The following is a 24,492-nucleotide window of genomic DNA, read 5'->3' as shown; positions in this document are numbered from 1 at the left end:
ATAAAAGGAATTAAGAGGGGAAGGAAGATCATTCTCAGCAGAGACGACAGCATGTGCAAAGGCCAGGCAATGAAAGAGAAAAGCAGTTCTAGACAACAGTAAAGAGAGGAAATGATAACAGATGAGGCTGGAAAATAAGTTGGGTCAGGAAGGTCATAAAGGTCATTTCCTGAATATGAAAGCCATATTAAGAATTGTATAAATATAATGTCCCTTAGGGAATTGAGAGTCATTGAAAGATTTTAAGCAGAGTAGTGCTAAAGCAAATGTGTGCTTTAGAAAGATCACCTTGGAGTAATCACTCTGCAGTAACATTTAACACTTGTTGGACATTTATTCTATGCAAGGTCTGTGCTAAATGTGTGGTACACATACACGTATATGGAAATGTTCACTGAGCAGCTAGACGGTATTGGATGCCAGGTAGAAAGAGGTGAAGAGTAGGGGCAGCTACGGATCTATGAGAACCAATGATCTCCCCGATGGATGGACAAGTTGAGCACCACCCACCTTTAGAGGCAGGAGGAGGATTAGGGGAACAGGAGTGACTGGAAAGGTCAGTGTAATGTCACAGAACCCAAACAAACTTCAGTGAGGGAATAAATACCAATTGGGAGCAGACAGTGAGAATCAGACATTGAAAGAGGCCAAAGAGAAATGAAGTGAGAAGAGAAAGGGGTGGGGGTGGTAATTTATCAAGAAACAGGTTACAGCTGACTTAAAAGAGAACAAACTGAGTGGAAGGGCTGGGACGCAGGCTGGGTTACAGAAGTAAAGGACGTGACTGGAAATGAGACAACGGAGGTCATTGCCACAGTTTGAGAAATCTGTCCATTTCTCAAGCAATGAAAAATGATTGTGGCTGGATTTCTTAAAATTAGTCTGTAATTCAGCAGTTTTAGCAAGTTTTTAAATTCATGAAGTAAATTCCTCATCCCAGAGATCTGGTCATTTGATTCAATACTGGATATCAAATTATGCAAATATGGTACATGACTAAATTAAAGGCCATTTCATTGAGCATTAGTTAGGGATGGTAACTATAGTACTGAATTATTAGAAAATGGGGCAGCATATTTTAATGCTTAAATATGTAATCAGAGTAACTTGCAGGTGGAAGAAAAGGCTCTTTTGTCCTTCGTGTCACCAGATTAGAATTGTGGCTACTGTTTTTTCTGAAGGCCATTCATCCTTCTCAGATGGCCATGCCTGCACATGCCCTCATTTCTGAGTTTTCTGCCACACAAGCAGTCTTCCAAGGCTAATGAGAGCTACAAGAACAATTAATAGCTCTGCCAGCACCAGTATCGTACCCTGCATTTTTAAAGAGCTCAAAATATTAAATAACAAGTCCAAAGAACACTTCTCCTGGACCTCTCACTACATTGATTTTACAGGTGAGTAAACTGAATCATACAGAAGTGAGACGGTGGGCGTGAGAAGTCTTACTTCAGTTGTCTCTCACGCCACTGTGAGGCTGTTCCCTGTTATACCTGTAATTAAGCTGTTGTCTAGATAAAGAATGACTCCCTCCTGGCTTTGACTGTTGGTTACCAACAGATTTTAAATGCCAGTTGTTGAAAAAAAAAAAGATTTTTTTTTCAAAAGTGGGTGTGTAACCACTGGCCTAAATGAGTTTAGAAAATTATAGCTGCACTTTCAGTATAAAGCCACCTACTCAACTCAGAACCTAGCCTGTTTCAGAAGGAAGGCGTAGGGAGTGTGACAGGTATATTTCTCTTATGCCTCTAAATCTCAGTAATTTTATAACATTTTCTTAAACAATATTTGAAACAGGAAAACATCATGGGGGTTATTAGTCTTACCCTTTAGGGACAATTTATTTTTCTGCTTCACAAGTTTAACTTCCTACTTGGATCATGATATGCTGCTAAGATACTCAAAAGGTCATTTTTATCAGGTCAACTGCAAATGGGGTCCTTATTACAGAAAAGTTATTTATAAGAGGAGAAAAGAAGTAAGTCTATTAACATGTAAAATGTACCACAAAAATGAAAAAAGTTTCAATTAAATACTAAAAGCTCAATCTTGTTCAAATCTTTGGTTCAAATGGATGACTTCGTAGAGCTCTGTGACTCCACTTCAATGTCTAATAGGCAGTACTCACTTTGACCTTCACTAAGTTCTTTATGAATACTACCTACCCAAGTGTACAAAAATGCTAATTCACGTAGGGCTCCAGGTATTATTTTTATATCTTACTCTGTGCACATTTTGAACATTTTAACAGTGGTTAAAGCACCCCAAGTCAACCTAGACGGCAACTGCCAGAAAACACAGGAGATGCTAAAAAAAATAAGTTGGTATAATTTCATTCTTCCCTCCTTTTGATTAGAGTTTACAAATATGACTGTTAGCTAGAACATGGTGAGGCTATGGGTCAGTTTTCCAAGTAATATACACTTCTTAATACAGTCTTTGGACTACAAATCTACCATAACACTGCCAGTGTTTTGATGTTATTGGTATCTTTATTTTCCATTACTCCATGCTATGATAGATTTTACCTCTTCCATTGCCTACTGTAATTTGCTTCTGAAAAAACAATTGCTGGTAAGTAATATGCTGAAGGATGGTGATTATACAGTAGGATGAGGGGCAAGATCCCCATGATGTAGTGTGTGTATACACGTGTGTGTGTGAGCACATGAAGGAATGTGTATGCATTGTGTATGTAAATAATATGATATGTCTGAGAGCAATACTGTAACCTGCTTGAGGTCAAAGACGATATATTGTTTACTGTTATATCCCTAGTAATTAACACTGTCCTTAGCATATTGAAAATGTTTAAGGAGTGTTTGTTGCATGAATGAAAGAAGGGTACTAAGGCTCTATGTTCCCACTGGCAAAACAAGGCTTCCAGTTTAAAAATGAGGCCAGAGGTCCATCTACAATAATCTGCTGTGCATCCAGTTTTTATGGGGAGATTTCTACGTACACAACATTATGCTAGGAGTGTGAGAAAGGCAAGGAAATTGAATACACAGAACTTGGACTTGAAGTGCTTCCAGTCCAGTTGGGGAGACAAGATATATACAAGTGAAAACTTAACTCCTAATTCTAGACAGTGAATCATGGCACGCCAAATGTTATTTTTCATGCCAAATACAACCACTATATGAGATCAGAGAAAAGAGAGGCTGCTAAGGGCTGGAGTCCTTAAGAAAAGCTATACAAACTGGGTAGAAACGGAGTTAGATCTTAGAGGGTAAAAGACAGAGGGGAAGGAAAGGAAATAGCTGTGAGGGTTGAGGGAGAGTACAAATGAGCAGATCAAGACAAGAATAGATATTAATAGTTTGAGACAAATTTTAGGAAGCAGTCATCAGACTAGGAAAAGACATGATGATCGAAACATATATAATAAGAAAGTAAATCATCATGGGCATTTTGTACAATAATCACTTCATACTTAAACTCCTTAGTGAAAAGAAAAAAGGTAATGTTGAAACAGACACATTCTATATGTGGCAAAGTTGGGGAAAACAGGTGGGATGTCAGAGGACCATGGTGGCATTCCCAGAGGCTAGTGAGTAGCAGGTAGACATGCCTAACTAGACGGCAGCTGATGATATATGACATCAGAGGGAATGAACAGGTAGAGTGGGGCTTGGATAAGTCTTTAGACAAAGGGTTTCTGTGTTGAAGTTTCAGACTTTTGATTGCAACATAGATCTGACTTTCCCAAAGTCTTAGGTGACCAGATGTACTTTTGTAGCTGTTCTTTGTACCAATTTCCATTTATCTTACATTTTTAAGGTCAATACTGTGTACAAAACTATTCTGCAAACCATGACCAGTTACATAAAGAAAAAGTTTGGAATTCTGACTTTCAGATATTTTAAAAAAATTGACACATCAATAAAATCAAGAATAAGTGTTAAGAGCCCAAAGGAGAAGCAATGATTGATAAATATTTTAAAATAAATGGGGGTCCTTCTTTTCTAACCATGCCTAGAAATTGATGTAAGAAATCTCTATTAAAGTTAATCATAGCCATGTGGATAAATCATCCATACATTGTGTTTATGTGTAAGGGTACATAGAACAGAGTTAACAAAAAAAATTTGTAAAGCTTTCAGTAAATACTTTGAAAGTTACTTATGTGAACCCTTTGAAACTCATATACATGAATGGAATATTGATTAAATGAAAAATTAACTCTTGAGAATGTTTCCTAAATAAAATATATCAATGCATGGATGTACTATGATATTTCAACCAACATTAATTATATCCTTTTGATGTCTCTACTGTCTTGTTCTAAAAAGCTAATAAGACCTGTACTACATCATAGTTAATAGGAGTGTGGTGCTTGTTGCTTAGGCAACAGGATGAATAAATGCAGGTCAGAATGTGCTTCAGGAAAAACAAAAGCTAGAATATGATACTGAGTGCAGATTAAGCAAGTCCAACAGATTTTTTTCACCATTAATGAAATCTATTTCTTAAAGTTGGCTGATCATATTAGTGTACTTTAAGTTCATAATTAAATAAATTAGATTATGGAGATCAAAAAATAATTTTTATAGACATAGAAATTGATTTTTTTATGATACAAGCAGCAAATAAGTGGTGAACAGCAGCACGTAAAGCGATGATTGGTATCACTTTTATGGTTTGCTTCATTTTCATAATTAACTCCTCTGAATGATAACTCAGATTTTTAAAGTTAATTCTGTTTCATGTAGAAAGTATTTGATTATTCTGAATTAACCATGTTTTCTTAATTTCTGAAAAATTATATACAATAATTGGAATTTTAAAAATAAAGACAATAATCTATGGAGAAGATCAGACCTTGGTTTTGTCACATATGTCCAGGATTTTTTGCCTCCTGGATACATTTTGGAGTGCTTATACATATTTCATTCATGAATGTTTTTTCCGATCTCCAAATGCTTATTGGAAACATGTTTGGTTAACCTTTGCATTGGGCTTTCAAAAAGGGATTATATTTACTCAAAAGTGTTTAACATTCAGAGGAAAGTTATGCTGAATTAAAATTTTCCAAGCAGACAATCCAGAGAATCCAAAGACCTACCTAACTTCTCATGGGACCAGGATAATTTTGGACACAGGTTTGAGGAGTGGGAATGAGAGAGTCTTATTTCAAGTAGAGATAAGGAGAAAGGATAAAGACTTATCCAAATGCGCAGTAAATATAACGACAATGATAAGACTTTCATTCTACTCGATGGTTCCTCTAATTCTTAGTGTCACCTGTTTAGTGTCCTAAGTCTGTCCTAATTATGCTCAGTCTGTCCTAAGACTCTTATAGCAATTGAAGCAATTTCACTTTTCCCCTATTTTAATACCCACAATATCTGTCTAATCTGTGACAGTATTCTTAAACATGAGAAAAATAACAGTAGCTGTAGGTCTCATTATAAAAACAGCTTCATAAAGAGTTCTATGGATACAATTACATAGAGCTCATATGTCTTACTACATTTATGCAGCTTTAAAAGGAAAAGCTCATGGGCCACACATTTTTGGAGAAGCAGCAGAAGTTTAACAGTCTGAATAATTTTCAAATCTACGATAGTCAAGTCAAGCTTGGAGAAAATAATCTCTAATGGAAATAAAAAGACATGCCTAGCTCTCAGTACTGTGTTATCAATTTTGTTACTAATAGGCTTCAGGTGTCAGCCCAGCATTTTATTTAGAAATAGCTATTAATTGTTTCTGCAAGCCATTTTGTGTTACATGCCTATGTTATGTAGCTCTGTCTAAATTTAGGGATCAGTAATATGTGTGATGGGACCTTAAAAGCAAAGAAAGCTAATAAGGACTGTGACGTAGCTTAACAAGGGAAACTGATGAGCACTGGGGGAGGTATGTGAATGATCAGAAAGCTGTATTATGGGTCTGCACGTTTCCCCATCCTCCTTTCTCACCTATATTCGTCGCAGTGGGAAGTTTGCACATACCAGGTTTAGATTGCAGGCAGACCAGTATTCAGAAGTACATGAATGTACTTAGTCCACCAGCCTCTCTTTCTAGATATTGACAGTTAATTGATGGAAGTGTTTGCTTTCTACATAAAGTAATAAACAATACCTCATTGCTCTTCAATCAGCATGTGAAGTAAGTGAAAGCTGTCTATAATAGAACATTTGAATCAGTTTGCTAACGAACTAAAGGTCATCCACACAATTTAAACTGCTTATTGAACAATTACCAGGAAAAAAAATGACCTGCACACCGTAAACATAACAAATTGTCTAATTAACTACTAAACGCTGATGCGCAAATGAAATAATATGTGTTAGGAATCTAGAATTAACTGAAGAGTTCTATAATCTAACTGGGTATTCTGAGATTACAAATCTATAAAAATCACACAAAGAATGACAGGGAGAATATAAATGTTAATCTTCTTTCACTGCCTATAAATAGTACTCTCACCGGTTCATTCATATAATACACATGTATATGGATGCACATAGATCTCATTTCTCAGCAAGTGCCTATATGTTACACAGTAAGTTCAGTCCTAAGGGCATCCGATTTTCTAATGCGGTTACGTATATAAAATTGACCGGTTTTGGTGCAAATCAGGCTGCCTCTGAGCCGTGTAAGACACATAAGAAGCAAAGACAGACAAAAGGCAGCTCCGTGGCCACAGAGAGCATCTTACCATAAACTGCACATTGTCAAATCCATTAGCCATCAGGTGGTTCTCGTACTGAGGTAGCCCAATGCTTTCCAACCATTGTCCCACTGTTTGGACAGGGCATCTGGGTCCTGTAAGAGGATGAAGAGGGAAGCGTTTAAGCAGGGAGTAGCCGTCCACGGGGTAATAGCGGTAGTCCTGGGCTGAGAGGTGGCATTGCCACATCATGCTCCTGGGAAAGTTGCTATCAAAGGAGCCCGCCAGCTTGACAGATTAATGTTCTCAGCGAGAGAGCAAAGTCAGAAGTAAAACATAGTTTGCCAGGCAGGCTGTGGAGTATGACTTGATCCTAGCTCCACATTTCTTACATATTAATCTTTACTACCGACCAGTACGTCACACAGCCCCCAAAACCAGGCAGCAGAAGAAGGCATATCAAGCTGTCGGCTTGGGCTGGTCTGCGTTCTGTGTGATTGTTGGAGTACTCCACAATGAGCAGTGCACGGCCAGCAGCCAGAATTCTTTTTATCAAGTACTCCTACACTCATCAGTATGCAGCTCCATGCTCCTTGCTCCCCCTCGCTCGCTCCCCTTCATTACCCAGCCCAGGCTACACCTCGCATTTTCAATAATAGCCATCAGATAAGGCAGATTTTTTTTGTCTGCAAGCTGTAAGCCTGCTGCTGCTGCTTCCTCCTACACACCCATCCAACCGTCAATCTTGAATGATGAGAGCAGTCAAAACAAATGCAGAAAATAGCAAGATTCAAAAGCAAACCAAAGTGCTTAAATCTGAATTGAATCTTCATACGGGTTACACGTTACAGAGCTATTTGTTGTGGAATTTTACGTTTCAAAAGAAACACCAGGAAATGCAAAGCTTTAACTATAGCTTATAGGGGAGCTCCTGACAGGTTCCCTTTTTGCTCTTCTTTCCTTCCCTTCCCTTTCTTTTTTTCTAAATGCAGCACAGATAAATGTTTCTGATCTAAAGCTTTACAGTGTTTGGAGAACAATTCTTCTCTTTCTTTACCTTGCTGTATCAAAATGAACCACTCTGAGGTATTTTTTTTTTTTCTTCTTGAATTGCTGCAAAATACAGAAACTGCATCGCAATCTTGAAGTCAAGATAATTCATTTCTCGTTTGCGAGGCTTCTTCCAAACAAAAATATTATTAGGCACAAGAAATCCTTTTCCTCTCTGATATTTATAACCCAGTCTACCAGGGTTGACATTCTAAATTAGCTACAGAGGTAACATTACTGGGTAGAATATTTTAATAAAGAAGAAGAGCCCTAACCAAAAATAATTTAAGAATAACAGATGTAAATGTGTGAGTTTTACTGAATGGCAGACAGACTAATTTATTTAATAATTGAGAGAAACCAGAGATTAATAATAGAACCCATAGGAATAGATCATGGAACGAATAGACTCTTACTTAAGATTGAGAGAGAACTTGCAGAGAGGTTAGTCTACTCTCTCTCTTAATGCAGGAATCCCTTGTCACAGTGTTCCTGGAAGAATATCATCCAATTTAGGCTTGAATACTGCCTGTAACAGAGCTCTTACTACTTATCAAGAAGGCTCCATTTATTAGAAAGGTATTTTACTTCCTGGCTGACTCCTACTCACTCAATCCAGCTCTGCCTTTGGAGTCACACAGACTGGGAACACTGCCTTTAACACATAAAGTGTTTTAAAAATTAAAGATAACTCTCATCCTCCCCAGAACAGTCCTGGCACATAGTAAGTGCTCAGCAAATATTTATTGAATAAATGAAACATGACTTTCCTTCTTTCCCCAAACCTTATCTTTCTTTGTTTCCTTTCTCTTTTGAAGAACATTGTCAACCTCCCTAGCACACAGACATTAAACGCAAAACATCTTGCACTCCCCCTCTCACCGCTGACATCAGTTCCCAAGTTCCACTCATCCCTCATCGTAGTATCTCTTGCATCCATTTTCTTGATTTGAATTCCTCTTTCATATTTATGGAACTGACATCTAGTGTGATTTTGCTCTCTTAGTTCAGGCTCACCTGGTGTAATACAACTATGGCCTCTGTGTTCGTCTTCTTACCTCTGATTTTTTAAAATCTAGTTTATACGTGAATGTCGCAATAATCTCTTTAAGACAGTTTTGATTATCACTCCTTGTTTAAAAACTCTGGCATGCCTTCAGTTGGCTTCAAAATAAACTCCCAACTCCTTTGATGACATTTTGGGGTCTTCATGATTTCTACAAATCCTCTAATTTTATTTCCGTTCCCCCAGTGCTCCAAGCACGTGGGATTACTGGCTTGTTTTTAATGGCAGCCTGTAACATACTTGGGTTTCTTTTATTATGTCCCCACATTTATGCCTCTTCTTTGGCTTTGGATCAGATGATATTTCCTTTATGAAACCCTTTCTAGTTCCCCTAACAGGAATGTTTTAAGTGGCATTTACAGACTGTCTATTATAACAAATATTTTTTGTCTAACATTATAGTTATTTGTGTACAAGATGTATTTTTTGAATGTAGGAATGTGTCTTGCTAATATTAAAAGTAGTAAGGATTCTTTATGTACCTGCTAAATCAAATAATGCAATTTTCATTTCACAATCCAAACTATATAAAATCTTCCTAGTTTCAGATTAAAATTTTTTAAAGTCTATCCCAAGTCTCTGAATTTTTTATTTAAAGAAGATATCTAGGCTTTTAAATAGAAACGATTGGGTTCTAGATCTCTTAAGAAGGTCAAAAGGTTTGTAGCAGTTTAGGAATCTGTTTTAAGGAATTCAGGTTGCTCAATATTACCTATATGAGAAGTTGATAGCAAGACACTATTTGTCCTTGGCCAGCTCTAAAGCTGGTACACGGTGGAGTTAAAGGTAGGCGCCAATTACAGCCTCTCCTAGGGTCACATCCACATTGTTCCTCCTGATCATTTTAAGCTATGAGTAGGTGGATAAGCTACACAAAGATCGAGCAAACATGACAATAATTTTTTGGTTTGGTAAAGCATATGCTGATTGGCCAGCTCCTCAAATCTCATCTCATCTCCTAAGACGCAAACCAGGGACCAAGTACCTAGAAGAGTGCTACACACATTCTAGGCATTAAATTGCCTTTGTTAAATGAATGAACACATGACATTGGAAATGGCTTTCATGAGATTTTCATTTCTTAAAATAGAGAGAGAAGGAGAGAGAGAGTGAGAGTGAGAATGAGAGTATGAGAGAGAGAGAGAGAGAGAGAGAGAGAGACCTTATTTCAAGTTCCAGGCTGCTGTACAGAAACAGCTCAGAGAGAATACTGGTTACTAATCACTTTACAAATCTTTATATAGACTGACTGAATTTTATTCTTTTAACTATTCAATCATTCAGTTTCAACTCAGTAATTCTCATACGTTGGTGAAAGGTTTTAATGCAGTGGGGAAGTGAATTGGGAGAAACTGGGGTAGGAGGAGGTGGTGAGGGAGAGGAAGGAAGAAGAATGAGACCTTGAATCATGCTGTTTCTGGTTTTGTTGAAGTATTTTCTCATGAGCCAAACCACTGAAAGAACCCTTGTTTGGGTCTGAAGATCACTTTTTAAATAGTGTTTACATACATTTCTTACTTTACTTGCAATACTTTCTTGGAGTCTTAAAATTCTTAAGCATGACATCACATTATTGGGCAGGTCTCTTTATTCAACTAGAACTTCTTTAAGTTCCAAAAGGAAGATAAGAGGAGGGAAAGAAGAACTAACAGTTGTTACTCAGGGCTACTATGTTCCAGGCAGTGTGGTGTGGATTATTAGCCCCACTTACAGATAAGGAAACTGAAGTTCAGTGTATGTGATGAAACCAGGAATTTCTTTTGCATAGTCTTTTAAAAAATAATTCTGGGGGTTCCACTTCCAGAATGGCAAGGTGAGAAGTTCCATGGACCTTCTCCCCAGCCAAACAAACATAACTGGGAAAAATTGTATAAAAAACCAAAACAAAACCACCATTTGAAGTCTCTGGAAATTGTCCTAAGAACATACAGAGGATGAAGAAAGATTTATTCAAGAAAATCTACTAAAACTTGGTAAGAACAGAGAGCGTCTATGGCACTTGAGCCATGACCTGTTCCCTCCCACCCTTCCTGCCCTAGCTCAGCTTGAAAGAAGCTCCACTCTGGGTGGGTGTGCCCAAGAGGATGGGCTCCTCTCGCCTCAGAGCCCATCCAAGGGATATGGTATCTTATCTAAAGGGGCAGGCCAGCAGCATTTCTAATACCCTCCAAGTTATAGAAGTTAAATTCCTGGTGAACACAGCTGAGAGGTCATGCGGCCTCTATTCACAAAGTGGAGGCTCTATCCTACCTGTGGGAGGCCAAGAATAGTGAGGCCCTGATTGCCCTCATTCCAGCTTGCTTGTAGGGCTGAGGTTGCATGTCTAGAAAGGCAGGCTGAGATGAGAAGACCAGGGGCTACCATCCCTGCCCAGTGCCCAGAGCAGTGGCTCAAAGATTTTGCCAAAGCGTCCTTAAATACAGACAGCTCTATCTCAAGGAATTGATTTTATTTGAAATAGAGTATGAGGAAGTTCAAGCTCAAGGTGATTATTAAAAACAATGGAGATTTTGGGGTAAGTGATTAAAAGAAGGCATTAGGACAACAAGCTAAAGCTAAGTGGTAGCCAGATAGTTTTAGAGAACAAGGGAAAGACATAGTTAAGAAATGCCCTCTTGGGGTAAGACCAAACTTCAAAGACTGGCCTCAAAAACTACTCCTGCCCAAATGCAATTGGACCAGACTCTGGAGCAATTTGTATATAAGGGAATTGTCAAAAACAAAAGAGCATCCAGCTGGCAATTAGGGAAAGCTAATACCTGAGTGTGATACTAAATGAGGCAGACAGCTTAACAGAAAGATTAGGGAAAGATACAAAGAGGACTCTGCTATAATCATTATCATCCCTGGATGACTATGCACATGGTCAAGGCTCTACCCATGAATGAAGAAATACCATGTAATATATCCATAAAATGGAATATTATTTGGCAATAAAAAGAAATAAAATGCTGATAGATACTACGATATGGATAAACCTTGAAAACGTGCTAAGTGAAAGAAGCCAGTCACAAAATACCATATATTTTATGATTCCATTTATATGAAATATCCATAATAGGCAAATCTATAGAAACAAAATAGATTAGTGGTTGCCTCGCTATAGGGATGGGGAATTGGGAGTAAAAGGGGAATGACTGTTGATGGATATGGTGTTTCTTTTTAGGGTGATAAAAATGTTTTAAAATTCACTGTGGTGATCATTGTACAACTCTGAATATACTACAAACTACTGAATTATACACTTTGGGTGAATTGAATGATATGTAAATTATATCTGTATAATTTACAGTTATTGAATAATAATAATAAAAACAATATAACAGTTCTTAAATTTTCTATAAATTTATAACAACACAAAACACACACATAATTGCATATTAAAATACACTGTTATTGTTTTATGTATTAGTATTTTTAGTGCTCTATTTTTTTTTCTTTTTCTATTTTTCTTGGTTACTCCTTCCCCGAGTCCCTCCAAACCATCCGTATCATCCATCTCTCATCAAGGTAATTCATGTTAACAAACTAGTATGTATCTTCACATGTATTTATCCATTGCCGAATCACACACACACACACACACACACACACACACACACACACATACCACACATATATATACATATATATATACATATATATATATATATATATATATATATATACACATGCATGAGAAGTATATGTAGGGGTATTTTTGGATATTGTTTCTTAAAAATAGAATCTTACCACACATTTCTGAACTCTACTTTCCTCATTTGACAAAGTTTTATGAAATTCTAACAAGTAAATAAGCTCTAATTTGTTCTTTTAAATAGCTGAATAATAGTCCACACTGTGGATACACGATATTTTATTCAGTTCTTTGCCTGATATCTCTAGGCTCAACTTTTCATTTTCTTTTTTAAAAGTTCATATTTTGAGATAATTGTATATTCATGCAGTTATAAGACACAATAAGAAAGAGATTCTGTAAAGACTCACCCAGTTTTCCCCAATGGTAATATCTTGTACAACTGTAGTATATCACAATCAGATAGTTGGCATTGATAAAATCCATTATTATTCATATTTCACCAGTTTTACATGTACTCATTTGTCTGTATGTGTATATGTTTAGTTCTATGCAATTTTATCACATGTGTGGATTGTGTGACCATCACTACAGTCAAGATAAAGACAGCATCACTACAAGGAACCCTTTTGCTATCTTTTCATAGCCATGGCCATCTCTCTCCCTGTCCACTCTTTAACCTCTCGCAACTACTAATTTGTTCTCCATCTCTATCATTTTGTCATTTCAAGAATATTATATGAATGGAATCACACAGTATATAACCTTTGGGATTGGCTTTCTTTCATTTGGCATGATTCCCTTGAAATCCATACAAATTATTCTGCTTGTCAATAGGTCATTCCTTTGTACTGCTGAGGACTATTCCATGGTATGGGTGTACGAAAGCTTGCTTAATGATTCAGCCATTGAAGGATATCTGAGTTGGTTCCAGTTTTTGGCTCTTATGAATAAAGCTGTTATAAACATTTTTGTACAGTTTTTTATGTGAAAGTAAGTTTACATTTCTCTGGGATAAATGACCTATAGCTAGCACCACACTTAACCATGAAAGACTGAATGTGTTCTTGCTATGTTCAGGAAACAAGGCAAGGATGTCCACTCTCACCACTTCTATCTAACATTGTACTGAAGGTTCTAGCCAGCACAATAAATCACGAAAAATAAATAAAATGCATACAGGTTGGAAAGGAAGAAGTAAAACTGTTTATGTTCACATATGACATGATTATCTGTATATAAAATCTCATGAGATTCACATAAAAGCTACAGAATAAATGAGATTAGCAAGATCAATAGGATATAAGATCAGTAAGATATAAGGAATACAAGATCAATATCGAAAATTATTTGTATTTCTATATACTAACAATAAACAATCAGAACTTGAAATTAAAAAATCACAATTTACAATAGCATCAAAAACTCTAAGGAATGAACTGTCAAAAGATGTGCCAGACTTGTACACTTAAAATTACAAAGCATTGCTGAAAGAAATCATACAGGACCTAAATAAGTGGAAAGGTATACTGTGTTCATGAATTGGAGGACTCAAAATTGTTAACATGTTAGTTCTTCCCAAATCTATCTGTAGATTCAATGTAAACCTAAAAAGAATCCCAGGAGGAGTTTTGTTTTTTGGTTTTTTTGGTGGAAATTGTCAAGCTTCTCCTAAAATTCATACAGAAATGCAAAGGACGAAGAATGAACAAAATAACTTTGAAAAAGAATAATAAAGTTAGAGAAGGTCAATTCTTGACTCCAAGACTTACTATAAAGCTATGGTCATCAAGATAGTGGTGTATTGATTTAATACAGACATGCAGATCAACAGAACAGAATAAAGGGTTTAGAAATTGACATCATATAGAAGATCAATTTATTTTTGACAAAGGTAATTCTATGGAGAAAGGAGAGACTTTTCAATGAATAATGCTGGAACAGTTAGAGATCCATATGCAGAAAAATAGATTTCAATTCATATCTCATACCATATATAAAAATTAGCTAAAAATCATAGGCCCAAATATAAAATCTAGAACTATAAAACTTTTAGAAGAAAATTTAGGAAACTAATTTAGGAAAAATCTTGAACTTGGGTTAGGCAACAAAAGCGCAATTGTAAAAGAAAAAATGATCATTAGGATTCATGAAAAAATTTTTTAAAATTCCGCTCTTTGAAAGACACTGTTACAAGAATGAAAAGGCAAACTGCTGACTAGAAGAAAACATTTGCAAATTGCATGTGATAACAGACTTGTATTCAGAATATATAAAGAACTCTCAAAACTCAGTAATAAGGAAACAAACCAATTTTTATAATGGGCAAAAGATCTGAACAGAGATTTCACCAGAGAAGACATATGGATGGCAAATATGCCTGTGAAAAGATGTTCAGCATCATTAGACATTAGGAAAGTGCAAACCTACAATGAAAACCATAATGTGATACCACTTACTAGAATGTCTAAAATTTAAAAAGGCTGACCACACCAAGTGTTGACAATGATGTGAATCAGCTGGAACGCTCAGACAAAGCTGGTGGGAATGTATAATGGCACAATCACTTTGGGAAATAGTTTGACAGTTTCTTAGAAAATCATATATACCTCTTTTACATGGCCCAGCTATTCTACTGTTGGGTACTTACCTAAGATAAATAAAAGCATATGCCGTGCAGAGACTTGAATACGAATGTTTATAGCGGCCTTATTTTTAATAGCCTACAACTGGAAACAGCCTAAAAGTCCATCAACAGGTGAATAAACAAATTGTAGTACACCAGCACAATGTAATAATACTCAGCAACAAAAAGGAACAAATAGTTGATGCATTCATCACACGAATAAATGTCAAAATAATTTTGCAGAGTAAAAGAAACCAGGCCCTCCAGAACAGTGTAGATTCTGTATGATTCCATTTACATAAAACTCTGGAGAATGCAAACTTATCTATACTGACAGAAAATAGATCAGTGACTACCTGGGGGTGGAAAGAAGGCGAGTGAAAGGGATTATAAAGGAACATGAGGAAACTTCTGCAGGTGATGGATGTTCCTTGTCTTGAGTGTGTTATCTAATTGTTAAACATCATACTGCACGCTTTATGTGCGGTTTATTGTAGTTCAATTATACTTCAACAAACCTAGTCTTAAAAGTTTTTCAAAAGTAGGAAAAGGAAATAAAGAATGATAGGAAAAGAAAGTGACTCATCTTAAACAAAATTGTCAAGGAATGCCTCTCTGAAAAGGTGAAATTTGAACAGAGTCTGGAACGTGGTGAAGGAACAAGCTGTTCTGGTATTTAGGAAAAAGAGAATTTGAGGCAGTGGGGAGAGGAAGTTCAAAGGCCAATATCCTACCCTATGTGGTAAGGGCATGATGATACTAACTCACTTTTGACATGTTCGTAACTATTCTCATTGTATATTATGTAGCTATTGAAGGCCTAGGCCACTGAAATGAATGTATGCTTACTCCAGGGTATGGTCTGGAAACTGTTATAACTGTATTAAATTAAATCCATGATACCAGTTTAGGTCTCTAAAATTAATTTTTTCTTTTAAAAGTACAAGGCAATTCATATTCTGATTAATTTCATATAATTTCTTAATTAGGTTCTAGTTAATTGGGGAGGGGGTAGGATACTTCTTTTGATACTTTATTAATTCCTTCAGCATTGACTGATTTCTTCAACAAATATTTATAAAGTACCTCTTGCTCCTAGCATTTTGCTAGGCAGTGGGGATATAGCTTTGAACATCCCTGCACATATGTAACTTATAGGCCAGTGGAGAAAACTGGTTTACTACTTAGAAAATGTCAATTGAGATTAGAGGAATTAAAACCTAGAGACATGACTTCTTATTGTGACTGTATAGAGAAGAGAATGAATTAGAGAAAACAGCTTAAGTGACTCCAGGTTCCATGAGCAAAAGAGAAACACTATCTGTTTCAATGAGGTGCCCCTAGGGTGAAGTTGATGAAACAGTTAAGATGGGTAAAATGATTTGGCAGAGGTGACTGTTATCAAATTTGTTAAACAGGAAAATGACATTTAGGAAGGGATAGAGGAGAGCCCTGGGACAAGAGTTAAAAAAAGAAACTGGCTAATCCCTAAAAAATGTAATAAATAGCTGTTTATCCTGGCACCAAGGTAACTGACATAAGGCAAATACTTTTCAAAGAATGTGAGTTTTTCCAGTGATCTAAACTATATATAAAGCAAGGGAGCTAATATTTATTACAGGTCAGGCCTTTTAAATATTATCTCATTATGCAAAATGATAGCAAACCTGCATTTACTACGGTCAGATTCTAAATGGTCTACATGTATTAACTCAAATTATTTCCATGACAACGCTGTGAAGTACTATTGTTATCATCTCTTTTATGGGGCAGAAAAATAAAATACAGAAAGGTCACATGTTGTCTAAAGTTGCACAGTTGGACCTAGAACCCTGGTAGCCTGGCTCTAGAGCCTAAGATTTTAGCTACTACTCTACCCTGCTTCTTTGCTTCAGATGCACAGGGTACGAACCCTGCCCTTTTACAGGAGGGAGAATGTTTACCCAGACACATACCAGCAGGTTTGTTTCAAAAAGGGTTTCCCAGTTGTTCTGTTAATTCTCCTTCCCAGCCTTCATCTTACATTTATGATTCTTGGCTTGTGAAGTACAAAGCAATGAGAAGAAGCCAGAAGGAATACTGAGGGGTGGGAGAAGGGTGAATCCTATCACTTGGATATTTTTATTTCACCCTAACAAAGGGCTTTTCTGTGCTTCTGAGAGACTGCAGCTTCTGTATTGTTTCCACATGGGTGCTCAGCCTCTCCAGACTGAAACGTGTGGATGCCTGTGCTGTGTGTCTAGGAAGATGCTGCCTCCGTGAGAGGTAGTACAGCACGGTGGTTAAGGGCCCAGACTCTGGAGCGGGTTTGCCTGGGTTTGATTCTTGGCTCTTCTCTATTATGTAAATATTTGCTTTTTCTATTCTTGAGATGGAGCATGTAGCAATATAAGAGTACCTTTCTAGTGGGCAAGTTTCTGGGGCTTAGTTCCTCTTCAGTAAAGTGTGGTGACACCTTACCCCACCTATCTTATGGTTTTGTTTGAAGCTAAAATTAAATAACATATGTGAAAAACCACTTTGAGCTATAAAGAGCTATTCAAATGCTAGGGCTGTATAATTATCTACTGTCAGTAGAATATATACTTGTGTTGTTCATTCAGTCTCTCAATCAGTGTCATCAGTGCTTTTCCTTGACCAGTTCTCTTTGTTTCAAACAGACAAAGATGCATGGGGCAAGCAGTCTGGACAAATAACAGAGGAAAGCTCATAGTACTGTGAAGTGATCAGAATCCCAAGCCCCATGATGTCATTAAGAGCTTGGTCTTGTCTAACATGCACCAATAGCCAGGTCTTTCGCATCAAGCAGTCTGCTCTTCACATTCATTTAAAGTAAGAAGAGAATAAAGAGGGGGGAGGAAAGGAATGGCAAGAAAGGATAATTCTTATTCCTAGCTTCATAGTTAACAAATGGGTCTATTAAGTTATTCATTCCAACATATTTAAAATAAAAACTGGTCATTTTTTAAGAGACTGGTAAAAGAGCCCACTAAACTTCTTAAGAAGCCAATGTCCACATTTGGGAGAGAAATTTGCACATTCAACAAATAACTATAGCATTGGTTTCTATGTGAGCCTGCTCTTCTGTCTTTTATATCTTGTAATACAGGTGTAGGAGCTTGGAGTGAACAGTGCTAATTCCTATAGGGTAGTGTAACAAAGATCCTAACGATTTTATTTTAACTAAAAAGTATCAATATCTCATTTTTCCAATCCTAAATATCCTCTGAGCTGAGAACTATAAACTACATATCTATTTTCCTAATGGAGAAAAATTGACAATGAAAATTAGCAGGAAGAGAGATGATGCAATAAGAAAAATGCTTCTTCCCCTGATGAAAGGACAGCCATTCTGAAACGCAAAAACAGAAATGCAAAGCAGAGGTAGCAGACAACAGAAGAAGCTAAGGGATTAGTTATTTCAGGAAATGTAGAATGTTGTGGGTCAACAGAGTTCTGGATCATAAAGCCAAGATTCAAACAGGAAAATTCTCCAAGATCATGCTTTGGTGTTTAAATGCTAAGGGAAGTCAGGAGCTCAGATTCAATTTTCCCTAAGGCCTTGAATTTATTTTGAACTAAAAACTTCATGGAGCACTTAAGAAATACCAGCCTTTACAAAACAGATCTGACAACTTCTGCTCTGGGGTATGGTCTAAAATAGGAAATGAAATTTAAGCCTAAAATGCTAAAATCTTCCAGCAGACAACAAAAAATATATATAGGCCACACCTGATCAGAAAAAAATTGTAATTCCTTTGATTTCATTCTCATTTTCCCTTATTTTAAGGCTTACTAGCAAATGTTTGAATCTTCTCTGAGAAGCTGTATACAGCCTTAAGTCACTGAGGGCTTCCTATGTGCCAGTCATTGTTTTAGGACCAGGGAGGAAAGGGAACTTGTTCTGCCCTCAAGGATCTTATAGTCTAGTGGGGAGAAAATTACCACGCAGGATGATGAATGCTATAATGGAGACGTGTACAAGATACTTAAAACGTAGAAGGAAGGCAAGGATACTTAAATTGGCTTGGGTAGAGAGTTTACAGAAGAGTCCATTTGATCTGTGACTCGAAGATTTAATAGGAGTTTGAGAGGCAAATAAAAAGATGACTGTGATAGTTAATTTATGTGTCAACTTGACTGAGCTAAGAGCTACCCAGAGAGCTGGTAAATGACTAGTTCTGGATGTGTCTGTGAGGGTGTTTCCTGAGGAGTTTAGTATTTGAATCTGTAGACTGAGTAAAGATCACCCTCACAAATGTGTGTGGGCATCATCCAATCCACTAAAGGTCTATTAGAACAAAAAGAGTAAAGCAGATTTACTCTCTGCTTGAGCTGGGACATTCATCTCCTCCTGTACTTCAGCACTGGTGCTCCTGATTCCTGGGCCTTTGGACTCAGACTGAATTACATACACCACAGGCTTTCCTGGTCTCCAGTTTGCAGATAGCAGATTGTGGAACTCAGTCTCCATAATTGTGTGAGCCAATTCCTATAATAAATATCCTCTTATACATGTCTATCTATACTTCCTATTCATTGTGTTTCTCTGGAGAACCCTGACTAATATAATGGTGTTCCAGGCAGAGGGACTAGTATGAGGGTTAAAAATGATTTAATTTGAGTAAAAAAATGATTTAAATGATTCATTATTACTGGAATTTGAAGGTTATATGTGCATGTCTGGTGAGGGTAATGCCATAGGAGATAGGGCAAGGTAGGTGGGTAGGAGACACATAATCAAGGAACTTGTATGCCAAGAAAAAGAGTAACTATTTTCTTTCTCAAGAACAGAGAGATATTTGCCATTTGCAACAACATGGATGGACTTGGAGGGCATTATGCCAAGTGAAATAAGCCAGACAGAGACAAACGCTGTATGATCTCACTTATGTGTGGAATCTATAAAATACAACAAAGTAGTGAGTATATTAAAAAAGAAACAGACTCCCAGATATAGAGGACAAACTAGTGCTTACCAGTGAGGAGAGGGAAGTGGGGGAGGAGTACAGGAGGGGTAGGGGATTAAGAGGTACAAATTATCATATATAAAATAAGCTACAGTGATATACTGTACAACACAGGGAATATAGACAATATTTTATAATAACTATAAATTGAGTATAACCTTTGAAAATTGTGAATCGTTATACTGTACACCTGTAACATATAATATTGTATATCAAATACACTTCAATAAGATGAGAATAAAAGAAAAAAAAGAACAGAGAGATATGATCAAATTTTTGTTATACAAACATCATCTGGGAGGGTGTGAGAGACAGCATAATGCCCAGAAGAAACTGGAAGTAGGGAGATACAGGAAATCTGTAAACCCTTCCTCTTATAGAACAAATAGACAAAATAACCCAAGTAAATATAGGGGACAGTCTCTATCTAAGCAGAGGGGATTCCAAATATCCTCAGTCTCTTAGAACCTTCCAAAGTAAGCTCTGGTTGAAGAGGTGACTGAATTTCCTGTGAAAGAAATTTAGCTTGCCATGCCTCAACTGCAGAAGTTAACACAAGGGGTTGATTCTTCCCATAGAGAAGATTTTGTCTAATTGGTTCAAACTTAGCTTGATAGTCTTGGCAAATGAACAACCTTTGATTGCCAGAAAGGTAATACCAAAATTCCAAGTGTTCTGTGTATGCATTACAAAGTGGTGAAAAGGAAATTAATCTATGATTTTTTTTAAGATGAATGCTGTGAAGATTAAAAGAATTAATAAATATGGAAGGTACTTAGAAGAGTATTTGGCATACAGCATTCACTGAACAATTATAAGTAAAAATAATAAAAACCATTTGCTGTAATAATATTAGCTATAATGACAAATATTTACCCATAATAAACAGAATACATACAATGTTATTAATAATAATTAATGTTATTAATAATAATTAATAATGTTATTAATAATGTTATTAATAATAATTGGCCCGAGTCATAAACAAATTTCAAAAAATCAACTTGGTGAGTCAGTCAAGTACTGTCTAAAATCCATGAAATACATTTTTGTTGTTGTTGTTTTTTTGTGGTATGGGGGCCTCTCACTGTTGTGGCCTCTCCCGTTGCGGAGCACAGGCTCCGGACGCGCAGGCTCAGCGGCCATGGCTCACGGCCCCAGCTGCTCTGCGGCTCGTGGGATCTTCCCGGACCGGGGCACGAACCCGTGTCCCCTGCATCGGCAGGCGGACTCTCAACCACTGCGCCCCCAGGGAAGCCCCATGAAATACATTTTTGAAATAATTCACTAAGAAACTGTGGGTCAGACTTAACACTCGTTGCTCTTTAACAGATGCACTGTGATTAAGTATGAACAAAGACGAGACACCGAATTCATTCAATCACCTTAGCCTGACAATTTAAATTGTTCTGAAATCTCATGGGCAGGGTAAATACCTTCTGTGACAGAGACTTGTTTACTTTCTTGGTAAAGACAACTGATAAATCTCTGATTTCTATAAAACAGAAACCCTCTGCCTCCAAATATTTTCAGCCTCAAGGTTAATGCTTATTTCCATTTTCTACCAAAATCTTGAAGATTCAGGGCTAAAGACTTGGTTTTGTTTCATTTTTCCCATCAACCATAAAATGTTTCTTTAGGTAAAGTGGGATGAGTTTCGAGAGAATTTGGACCTCAAACTCGTGTGTAATCCTTCACACCTAAGACAATCTCAGCAACTTCAAATACAAAAAATTTAATCTACTTCATATTGAAGCATTGGCTGAAAATTACAACATAAACCCAAAGTTTTAAAAAGGAATAGAACCATCTTATAAATGTTGAATTAACAGACCAAAACCTCTTTATACTATAATATAAACATGTAGTTAGGTAATTTAAAATAAGTTGAGATTCATAATGACTCAAAGTCATGAAGGTAGAAAAAGAGCTTTCTTTTCTGTTTTCTATACTACTCAGAGTCAAATCTGGGAATCTGTCATGGACAGCTGTATTCACCATGCAGTCAGTATCTGTCCTTTTCTTCTGATGATGACCCCAATTTTCTTGGGTCTCTTACCCCCTCACTCACTCTCAGTTCCTGTGCTTTGGAAAGAATTTCTTGCATATCATCTTCAGGGATGAATATACTCCTCTAAACTGCTGTGGTAGGTGGCTTGTAAGCTGGCCCCATTGATTACTGTTTCCTGGTATGAATAGCTTTAAGCAATTGGCCCTCCCCTTGAGTAACTTGCTTCTAACAAAGGGAATGCCTCAACATCATGAGGATTTCACTTCCATGATTAGAATACAAAGATTCTGTCTTCCACCTTACTAGGAGACCCTCTCCCTTGCTGGCTTTGATGAAGCAAGTTGCTACGTTGAGGCCCATGGCAAAGAATTTAGGAAAACTGCTGGCCAACAGCCAGCGAGGAAATGAGGCCCTCAGCCAAACAGCCCAAAAGGAACCGAATCCTGCAGATAATCATGTAAGTGAGCTTGGAAGTGGATTCTTCCTCAGTTGTGCCTTCAGGTGAGCCCCCTGCCCTGGCCAACACAAAGACTGAAGCTTTGTGAGAAAGCCTAAAGAAGAACCTGGGTAAGCCATGTCCAGACTCCTGACCACAGAAACTATGAGATAAAAAAAGGCGTGTTGTTTTAAGGTGCTAAATTTTATAGTAATTTGTTATGCAGCAATAGACAGCTAATACATCTGGCCACTTATGCTCCCCTGACCAGGGTATTTCATTCAGGGTTGAGCACATGACCCAATTCACAACAATAAAAGTTAAACTCAAAACAAGAGGCTTTTGTTAATCCACCTTCCCCCTGCTACACACACAGGGCATTGTGAGGACACAGGCTTGGTGGTGTTGGCATTCTTACTCATGAGAGAGACTTTGGAGCCTGAGAAAGAAGCCAGCGTGGAGGAGAACAGAGCTGAGAAAGGGAAAGAGGCTGGGTCCTAATGTACTCTTTTGAGACCTCAGGATCAAGCTGCACCTGAAACTTGAGTTTCCCTTAGATTTTTGGATATATCCCTTACATATTTTTCAAATATAAAAAAATCTGTTCTATACTTTGAAAAAATACCTTTTTGCTTAAGCCAGTTTGAGCTCTAAGATCCAAGATACATCATAAAACAGCAAATTCATTTCTTGCTTTTGGCCTTGTAAACAATATTTTACTCTCTGTATAAAATAGTGATTAGTTGTTGATAGATCTAAAAAATTGGTGGTCAGTGAAGGAAGTCTTTACCCCAGCACCTCTTGATTCTAAAATAATTTTTTTTTTTAAGATTTATTTATTATTTATTTATTTTATTTATTTTTGGCTGCACTGGGTCTTAGCTGCAGCGGGATCTTTTGTTGCAGCACGCAGGCTCTTCATTGTGGTGCATGGGCTTCTCTCTAGATGTGGCGTGCGGGTTTTCTCTTCTCTAGTTGTGGTGCACAGGCTCCAGGGCACGTGGGCTCTGTAGTTTGCAGCACGCGAGCTCAGTAGTTGTGGCGTGCGGACTTACTTTTCCCGTGGCATGTGGGATCTTAGTTCCCTGACCACGGATCAAAGCCATGTCCCCTGCATTGCAAGGTGGATTCTTTACCACTGGACCACCAGTGAAGTTCCTAAAATAAATTTTTAAAAATAAAACACTGGGGGCTTCCCTGGTGGTGCAGTGGTTGAGAGTCCGCCTGCTGATGCAGGGGACATGGGTTCGTGTCCCGGTCCGGGAAGATCCCACATGCCACAGAGTGGCTGGGCCCGTGAGCCATGGCCGCTGAGCCTGTGTGTCCAGAGCCTGTGCTCCGCAACGGGAGAGGCCACAACAGTGAGAGGCCCGCATACTGCAAAAAAATAATAATAAAAATAAATAAAAATAAAATAAAACACTGGGACTTCCCTGGCAGTCCAGTGGCTAAGACTTCGCCTTCTAATGCAGGGGGTGCAGATTCAATCCCTGGGTGGGGAGCTAGGATCCCACATGCCTTGCAGCCAAAAAAACAAAACATAAAAAAACAGAAGCAATATTGTAACTAATTCAATAAAAACTTTAAAAATGGTCCACATCAAAAAAATCTTGAAAAAAATAAAATAAAATACTAAGATCAACTCAGTAGCATTTATATGGCTAGCTGGTATTAGAAAGAGCAACACTGACACTGCTTTGTGTCACTACCTTGCTATAGTCACCGTGTATTTTGGTTTAAAAAATAATATACAGGTAACATTTTCCAACATGTGACTTTCTACTGTGTCCACAGGATACTTTACTCTATGTTGGATTATTCTAGCAGTCAAATAACATCTTTAAGGTCCACGGATAGTTAGCAAAGTCTGCCCAGATTCTACTATAGTTGTATTAATATGTGAAAACTTCCTTCCTGTTTTTATGATCACAGCCTGCAATTTTACATGAATGTATCTATGTTTTCAATCTCAATGTATATATTTTGTTTAATGAATTTTTCTTTCTTTCATGGATAGACTATACTATTGTATCTTGAGCTTGTATTTTCTTCTCTATGGGGTTTGACAAATGTAGGCTTCTGCTGTGGATTATATCAAACATGGTTTAATTGAAAATAACTATGTACTCATAGTTCA

General features: G+C 37.2%; 1 protein-coding gene across 15 annotated transcripts in view; it reads right to left on the bottom strand.

The window, feature by feature from the left end:
- The window catches only part of ANKS1B (ankyrin repeat and sterile alpha motif domain containing 1B), a 711,904-nt gene that overhangs the window by 396,389 nt on the left and 291,023 nt on the right, over positions 1-24,492 (bottom strand). For 12 of the 15 annotated variants that reach the window (XM_024758920.1, XM_024758914.1, XM_024758916.1 and 9 more), the window contains exon 1: positions 6,668-6,871. In XM_024758920.1, coding sequence (XP_024614688.1) covers positions 6,668-6,871 — 204 coding nt within the window. Of the gene's footprint in view, positions 1-6,667; positions 7,114-24,492 lie in introns of those variants that run through there. The other 3 variants (XM_024758913.1, XM_024758915.1, XM_024758917.1) reach the window with 3 other exon arrangements.

The sequence above is a fragment of the Neophocaena asiaeorientalis genome, unplaced genomic scaffold, assembly GCF_003031525.2.
Source record: "Neophocaena asiaeorientalis asiaeorientalis breed wild unplaced genomic scaffold, Neophocaena_asiaeorientalis_V1.1 scaffold344, whole genome shotgun sequence".
NCBI classification, from domain to species: domain Eukaryota; kingdom Metazoa; phylum Chordata; class Mammalia; order Artiodactyla; family Phocoenidae; genus Neophocaena; species Neophocaena asiaeorientalis.
The sequence above is the reverse complement of the archived record's forward strand: the minus strand, read 5'-3'. Positions and strand labels throughout refer to the sequence as shown.